At 42.7% G+C, this 8,828-nt stretch overlaps 1 protein-coding gene across 1 annotated transcript; it reads right to left on the minus strand.

The window, feature by feature from the left end:
• Positions 1-807: 807 nt before the first annotated feature.
• On the minus strand, positions 808-2,844 carry LOC137247922 (uncharacterized). The gene is made up of 2 exons (XM_067778848.1): positions 2,712-2,844; positions 808-2,633 (listed from the first exon to the last, which is right to left on the minus strand). The coding sequence occupies exons 1-2, from the start codon at positions 2,727-2,729 to the stop codon at positions 1,221-1,223; spliced, it is 1,431 nt and encodes a 476-aa protein (XP_067634949.1). The 5' UTR covers positions 2,730-2,844; the 3' UTR covers positions 808-1,220.
• Between the last annotated feature and the right edge of the window lie 5,984 nt (positions 2,845-8,828).

Below are 8,828 nucleotides of genomic sequence, written 5' to 3' on the forward strand. Positions count from 1 at the left end.
ATAAATGAAACAGGTGCACGTAATACCGCGTCTAACGCTCTTTTAAGCTCTGTTTTTCAGTGAAAGCTTAAATTATAGTTAAAGTTGTTCAGAGTCTAACTTTGGCCCTTTGGCCGCTTGAACTTAGATGAACAATCAAATTTTATGTTATCGACCAAAGTGACAAGGTTAAACTCTAGTAATTTTCAACTGAAGTTCGAGCTCGCACTGAAAACTCGGACAAAGGTTGGGTTGAGCTGGTCGGTCAATAAAGGCCTCACATAGAATGAATGTGTCCATAGTGCTACTAGACTTTTTTTTTGACAACCAAACGAATAAAACCCAATTCAGGTGCCAAGACCAATGTTATAGACTAACTCCGTCCTATTGGCATATACTTTTAAGTTTTTCTAAGACCCTCATTAGAGATATGAGCAAGTTTGTGAGTCCAACGTAGATGAATTTGCTCATATTGTCAGAAATTTTGCAGCTCTGTGCTTTTGTCCACACCTTTCCTGCTTGATTGGTATGCCACTCCTATCTCCTTCTGATTTCTTCTAAACGGATTCCGACGGCTACCGTCGATTCATCGAGTGCTGCACCCCTCCTTTGCCGACTCACCGGCCTTTGCGATACCTTCTATTACTCAACAGCAGGCCCGACCCCTTCCGTTAGCTTGTAATTATAGGGATACACTTATATAGTATCTTCAGCCATTTCCGTGCCCTTGCGCCAAGCCTCCAAACGCAGACCTAAATATGGGTGAGAAACTGTTCCGAACTGTTCACACTTAAAAAAATTAAAACACAAATAAACTAAAAATATATATTTACATAAATTAAATTTATTAAAGTTGGCAATTCGTTCATACATACTTACATATAAAAATAAAAAAATTATTTAAAAAAAATATGATTTTTGTTCATCGAACATAAATTAAGATGAGCTAATGTACAAAATGCTGCGATGATGCACTAAATGAAAACGTGAGGTGATAATGGCAAGGAGTAGGTGCATAACTTTTGACCTTTGACCTCTGCTCGGTCGGTCGGTTATTGCGACAAATGTGCAAAGTTTTCTCTCACCTTCAATTACTGACTACTCTGCTGCTCTTCCTCTCTGCACTAGTGGACTAGAATAAATATGCTTAATCTAAGACTAAAAACATATTTATGCGTTGGCTTAAACAATTAAACTTTGGCCGGCTTTTTCATGCGTGAGCCCCTGTCTATACGGGGCGCTCATTTACGTTTGTACCAGCCGCTGCTACCACCGCCACCACCACCCCAACCGCCACCGCCACTACCACCAGATGATGACCAACCCCCACCGCCACCACCACCAGATGACGACCATCCGCCACTACCTCCGCCGCCACCAGACACTTGCCATCCACTACCGCTGACAGGTGCATAATTGTAGCCACCACCGCCGCCGCCGCTGGAGCCGCCATGTGCGCCAGCTGCTGCAGCAACAACAGCTGTGTCGATATGACCACCACCGCTGCTATAACCACCGCCACCACCACCACTGTATCCGCCGCTACCGCCGCTATAGCCACCATAGCCGCCTGAACTACTGCTTGTTGCTGCGGCTATCGCTGCAATTTTGGCATCATCGTGACCACCGCCACCGTAACCGCCGCCGCCACTGTAGCCACCACCACCACCACTGCCGTGCGAATCACTTGTAGCGGCTATTGCAGCAATATGCGCTTGTGAGTGTCCGCCGCCGCCATAGCCACCACTGCTATAACCACCGCCGCCGCTACCATGCGAGGATGAGCCAGCGGCAGCAGCAATTGCAGCTATATGACCGTCATCATGTCCGCCACCACCGCTATAACCGCCGCTGCTGCCATGTGTGTCCGTAGAGGTTGCCGCAAGTGCTGCTATTTTGGCGATATGATCACTGCCACCACCACTACCGCCTCCGTGACTACCGCCATAGCTATAACCACCGCCACCACCACCACCACCATGTCCACCTGCGCTATAGCCACCGCCGGATTCTTTGATGATAGCATAAGTATCAACCTGAGCGCCACCGCCGCCATGCCCGCCAGCACTATAACCGCCACCACCTTGACTGCCAGCATCAGAAATTATAAGTGTTTGAGCATCGGCACCACCACCGTGACCACCGCCATGACCTCCGCCATAACCACCGCCTCCATAGCCGCCACCACCGTGTCCGCCGTGACCGCCAGAGTCTAAAATGATTGTTTCATGATGTGCGCCACCACCACTACCATGACCGTGACCGCCGCCATGTCCATGTCCGCCACCACCTCCATGAACACTGGTGATATAGCCACTACCTATCAGACCGCCGGTTAATGGTCCGATGGCATCACCATGTCCACCACCGCCACCATGTCCTCCATGCCCACCAAGGCCATGACCGCCTCCGCCACCATGTCCGGCAGATTGAATAATAATTGTTTCGTGCTGTACACCACCGCCGTGCCCATGACCACCACTTCCACCACCATGACCACCACCGCTATCGATGATAACTGTATCATGACCACCACCCCCACCATGACCATGATCACTATGTTCCTCGGGCAAATGAATACGAATGTGCACGTGCTCTCTGCCAAACGTGGGTTTACCATGCACCGCAGCACCGGCGAGCAGCAGAGCGCTCAACTGAAATAATTAAACAGAAACAAATATTCAATCTGTAAACCATAAACAATTAAATGCCGCAAAATCACAAATACGCACTATGAACCACTTGGCCATTTCGACTTCTGGTAAAGTCAAATCACACTTTGTTGTAACTACGCCAGGAGCTGGATACCGTTAGTGTGTCTCGTTTCCGGTCTGTGTATTCGTTGAATGTTAAACTACAAATGATACGCCAACTGACACAGTGCAGCGTTTTATACACCACTTTCGGACATTATGTAAGCTGTAAGTCAGCCAACAGACAAAGCCCCAAACTTTAGCGCTCAGTCGCTGCAAGATGCAGCAAGCCAGTCCAGAGCTGAGCAGAGCAAGCGCGCTTCAGTATTAACAAAAAATTCATGCACAAAAACGTAAAAACAAAAGAAATGAGGGGAGCGCGTTTAAAAATCTCACACAAGTACAGCCTGAAATATGGCATAGTAAAATTTTTGTCAAAAACGATGCTAGCCCTGCACAAAATCTTCCCTAGAGCGGCGGTGGAGCCAATGCTAAAGCAGCGGCGAACACATGACTGCTAAGTGGCTAGCAACTAGATTATGATGGTCCCTACATATGTACATACATACATACATACCTACACATATATTTTCAGATGGCTTATGGTTTTTTTCTGCCAGCTGCATGCTACCAGTTGCAGCTCCAGCATAGTGCAAGACTTAGACGTAATCGCTTTGGTGTGGTGACCTTTGCGCGCGCCGTAACGCGCTTTACATATTCGACTCTCTCTTTCACGAATTTGCCAATCTCTGCAACGAGCCCCACCTGGCCTTCTCTTGGCGCTTGAATACTTCCGCGGCGGCGCCTGAAAGACAAAACGTGCAAGCCAGCAAACATTGTCAACAATATACAGGAAATGCTGAGGTAACTACTGAGTATGTCAGCTTCAGGCCAACTTTGTTGCACGTAAATATGTATGTATTGGCGTGTACAAAGCGCCAGCTCATTACTTTTGGACAACAAACATTAAAGGGAATATCAATATTTGCTTAACTTTATCTTCCCTAGGATAATATAATTTTGATGCAAATTAATATTTAAAAAATTTCAAAAATTTCTTTTTTTTTCTGCTAAAAGCGACGGAAGCATTTCCTCATTTACATACACACAAACCTGAGTATTAAAATATGCTAACATAATCTTTGTATGTAATTATTTGCTACCAAAAATATGAAAACACAATAATCTCATTTGAGGTATGAAGTTCGTTAGATAAGTCCGGAATTTTGGCGTGCTTCGAACTTAAAAAATAAACAAGTAAGGAAGGTTAAGTTCGGGTGTAAACGAACATTACATACTCAGTTGAGAGCTATGGTGACAACATAAGGGAAAATAACCATGTAGGAAAATGAACCGAGGGAAATCCTGGAATGTGTTTGTATGACATGTGTATCAAATGAAAGGCATTAAAGAGTATTTTATGAGGGAGTGGGCCATAGTTCTATAGGTGGACGCCATTTAGGGATATAGCCATAAAGGTGGATCAGGGTTGACTCTAGAATGCGTTTGTACGATATGGGTATCAAAAGAAAGGTATTAATGAGTATTTTAAAAGGGAGTAATCCTTAGTTCCATAGGTGGACGCCGTTTCGAGATATCGCCACAAAGGTGGACCAGGGGTGACCCTAGAATTTGTTTGTACAATATGGGCATCAAACCAATGGTGTTAATGAGTATTTTAAAAGGGAGTGGGCCTTAGTTCTATAGGTGGATGCCGTTTCAAAATATCGCCATAAAGGTGGACCACGGGTGACTCTAGAATGCGTTTGTACGATATGGGTATGAAAGGAAAGGTGTTAATGAGTATTTAAAAAAGGAGTAATCATTAGTTCCATAGGTGGACGCCGTTTCGAGATATCACCATAAAGGTGGACCAGGGGAGACCCTAGAATTTGTTTGTACGTTATGGGTATCAAAATAAAGGTGTTAATGAGTATTTTAAAAGGGAATAATCCTTAGTTCCATAGGTGGACGCCGTTTCGAGATATCGCCATAAAGGTGGAGCAGGGGTGACCCTAGAATTTGTTTGTGCAATATGGGTATCAAACGAAAGGAGTTAATGAGTATTTTAAAAGGGAGTGGGCCTTAGTTCTATAGGTGGACGCCTTTTCGAGGTATCGCAATAAAGGTGGACCAGGGGTGACTCTAGACTTTGTTTGTGCGATATGGGTATCAAATGAAAGGTGTTAATGAGTATTTTTAAAAGGGAGTGGGCCTTCGTTCTATAAGTGGTCGCCTTTTCGAGTTATCGCCATAAAAGTGGACCAGGGTTGACTTTAGAATATGTTTGTACGATATGGGTATCAAATGAAAGGTGTTAATGAGTATTTTAAAACGGCGTGGGGCTTAGTTCTATAGGTGGACGCCTTTTCGAGATATCGCCATAAAGGTGGACCAGGGGTGACTCTAGAATGAGTTTGTACAATATGGGTATCAAAAGAAAGGTATTAATGAGTATTTTAAAAGGGAATAATCCTTAGTTCCATAGGTGGACGCCGTTTCGAGATATCGCCATAAAGGTGGACCAGGGGAGACCCTAGAATTTGTTTGTACATTATGGGTATCAAAATAAAGGTTTAATGAGTATTTTAAAAGGGAGTGGGCCTTAGCTTTATAGGTGGACGCCATTTAGGAATATAGCCATAAAAGTGGATCAGGGGTGACTCTAGACTTTGTTTGTGCGATATGGGTATCAAATGAAAGGTGTTAATGAGTATTTTTAAAAGGGAGTGGGCCTTCGTTCTATAAGTGGTCGCCTTTTCGAGTTATCGCCATAAAAGTGGACCAGGGGTGACTTTAGAATATGTTTGTACGATATGGGTATCAAATGAAAGGTGTTAATGAGTATTTTAAAACGGCGTGGGGCTTAGTTCTATAGGTGGACGCCTTTTCGAGATATCGCCATAAAGGTGGACCAGGGGTGACTCTAGAATGAGTTTGTACAATATGGGTATCAAAAGAAAGGTATTAATGAGTATTTTAAAAGGGAGTAATCCTTAGTTCCATAGGTGGACGCCGTTTCGAGATATCACCATAAAGGTGGACCAGGGGAGACCCTAGAATTTGTTTGTACATTATGGGTATCAAAATAAAGGTGTTAATGAGTATTTTAAAAGGGAGTGGGCCTTAGTTTTATAGGTGGACGCCATTTAGGGATATAGCCATAAAGGTGGATCAGGGTTGACTCTAGTATGCGTTTGTACGATATGGGTATCAAAAGAAAGGTATTAATGAGTATTTTAAAAGGGAATAATCCTTAGTTCCATAGGTGGACGCCGTTTCGAGATATCGCCATAAAGGTGGAGCAGGGGTGACCCTAGAATTTGTTTGTGCAATATGGGTATCAAACGAAAGGAGTTAATGAGTATTTTAAAAGGGAGTGGGCCTTAGTTCTATAGGTGGACGCCTTTTCGAGGTATCGCAATAAAGGTGGACCAGGGGTGACTCTAGACTTTGTTTGTGCGATATGGGTATCAAATGAAAGGTGTTAATGAGTATTTTTAAAAGGGAGTGGGCCTTCGTTCAATAAGTGGTCACCTTTTCGAGTTATCGCCATAAAAGTGGACCAGGGGTGACTTTAGAATATGTTTGTACGATATGGGTATCAAATGAAAGGTGTTAATGAGTATTTTAAAACGGCGTGGGGCTTAGTTCTATAGGTGGACGCCTTTTCGAGATATCGCCATAAAGGTGGACCAGGGGTGACTCTAGAATGAGTTTGTACAATATGGGTATCAAAAGAAAGGTATTAATGAGTATTTTAAAAGGGAATAATCCTTAGTTCCATAGGTGGACGCCGTTTCGAGATATCGCCATAAAGGTGCAGCAGGGGTGACCCTAGAATTTTTTTGTACAATATGGGTATCAAAAGAAAGGTGTTAATGAGTATTTTCAAAGGGAGTAATCCTTAGTTCCATAGGTGGACGCCGTTTCGAGATATCGCCATAAAGGTGCGCCAGGGGTGACTCTAGAATTCGTTTGTGCAATATGGGTATCAAACGAAAGGAGTTAATAAAATAAAGTAAAAGTAATAAAGTTTTTTCTAAAGTTATATTTCGCGTCAATAAAACAATCCAATTACCTTACCATGTTTCATCCCTTTTTTCGTATTTGGTATAGAATTAAGGCATTTTTTTCATTTTTCGTAATTTTCGATATCGAAAAAGTGGGCGTGGTCATAGTTGGATTTCGTTCATTTTTCATACCAAGATAAAGTGAGTTCAAGTAAGCACGTGAACTAAGTTCATTAAAGATATGTCGATTTTTGCTCAAGCTATCGTGTTAACGGCCATGCGGAAGGACTGACGGACGACTGTGTATAAAAACTGGGCGTGGCATCAACCGATTTCGCCCATTTTCACAGAAAACAGTTAACGTCATAAAATCTATGCCCCTACCAAATTTCAAAAAGATTGGTTAATTTTTGTTCGACTTATGGCGTTAAAAGTATCCTAGACAAATTAAATTAAAAAGGGCGGAGCCACGCTCATTTTGAAATTTTCTTTTATTTTTGTATTTTGTTGCACAATATCATTACTGGAGTTGAATGTTGACATAATTTACTTATATACTGTAAAGATATTAAATTTTTTGTTAAAATTTGACTTAAAAAAAATTTTTTTTTTAAAGTGGGCGTGGTCCTTCTCCGATTTTGCTAATTTTTATTAAGCGTACATATAGTAATAGGAGAAACGTTCCTGCCAAATTTCATCATGATATCTTCAACGACTGCCAAATTACAGCTTGCAAAATTTTAAATTACCTTCTTTTAAAAGTGGGCGGTGCCACGTCCATTGTCCAAAATTTTACTAACTTTCTATTCTGCGTCATAAGTTCAACTCATCTACCAAGTTTCGTCGCTTTATCTGTCTTTTGTAATGAATTATCGCACTTTTTCGGTTTTTCGAAATTTTCGATATCGAAAAAGTGGGCGTGGTTGTAGTCCGATATCGTTCATTTTAAATAGCGATCTGAGATGAGTTCTCAGGAACTACATACCAAATTTCATCAAGATACCTCAAAATTTACTCAAGTTATCGTGTTAACGGGCGGACGGACGGACATGGCTCAATCAAATTTTTTTTCGATCCTGATTAGTTTGATATATGGAAGTCTATATCTATCTCGATTCCTTTATATATGTACAACCAACCGTTATCCAATCAAACTTAATATACTCTGTGAGCTCTGCTCAACTAAGTATAATAAATGTAAGGCGCGATAACCTCCGAAGAGATCTATGGCCGAGATTTTCTTCCAATTTGCGTCGCGCTCCTCTTGATTTTCCTTAAAAATTGGCCGGACGGCACCTACATGTTTTATGCCGACTCCGAACGGCAGCTGCAAGGCAGATGAGTTTTCACTGAGAGCTTTTCATGGCAGAAATACACCCGGAGCGCTTGCCAAACACTGCCGAGGGGCGACCTCGCTTAGAAAAATTGTCTTCTAATTGAAAAACCTTATTTCTAAAATTTTGATGTTGCTTTGCCCGTGGTGTGAACCCAGGGCATACGGTGTGGTAGGCGGAGCACGCTACCATCACACCACGGTGGCCGCCGTGCTTCGAACTTACAGTCTACCAAATGGAGCGAAACACGTTGATCACGTCGTGATACCGACACAGCTCTAGCGTCCCGCATGTGCGCTATATCCGAGAATCGATACGGATCAAACCCAGCAAATATGGTAACTGAGATATGCACCTGACACTATGAAGTAAAATTTGCTCTCGGGAAACTGTTCACGCCACAGACTGATGATCGATAATACTCTCCAAAACCTGCAGAGAGTGTCCTTATCACCACCACAACAACAACGAGGCGGCATCAATTTATTGACGACGAAAACCATGGTCACAACACATCAATTGGTTACTCATATCCATAGCATTATGCTTGTATGTCAGCCACTCAAAAATTCTAGAGGTACGACAAAAGTCTCTGCTCTAACAGACACAAGTACAAAGCCGCCACGATATTTTTGGTTGCTAACTGAGACCACTTGGAGATAAGATTAAGAAATGTTGTTGGCGGTATACAAGTTAGTTGGTCAGCCGATCATATGGTACGCGTTACCGGTATAGACGCCTGTCTTATGCAGCATTCGCTTAAGGAGGTTGTCTATCAGAATAACGCACTAAGTTGCCATATAATCGCA

This window comes from Eurosta solidaginis, chromosome 4 (assembly GCF_040869045.1).
Source record: "Eurosta solidaginis isolate ZX-2024a chromosome 4, ASM4086904v1, whole genome shotgun sequence".
NCBI classification, from domain to species: Eukaryota; Metazoa; Arthropoda; class Insecta; order Diptera; family Tephritidae; genus Eurosta; species Eurosta solidaginis.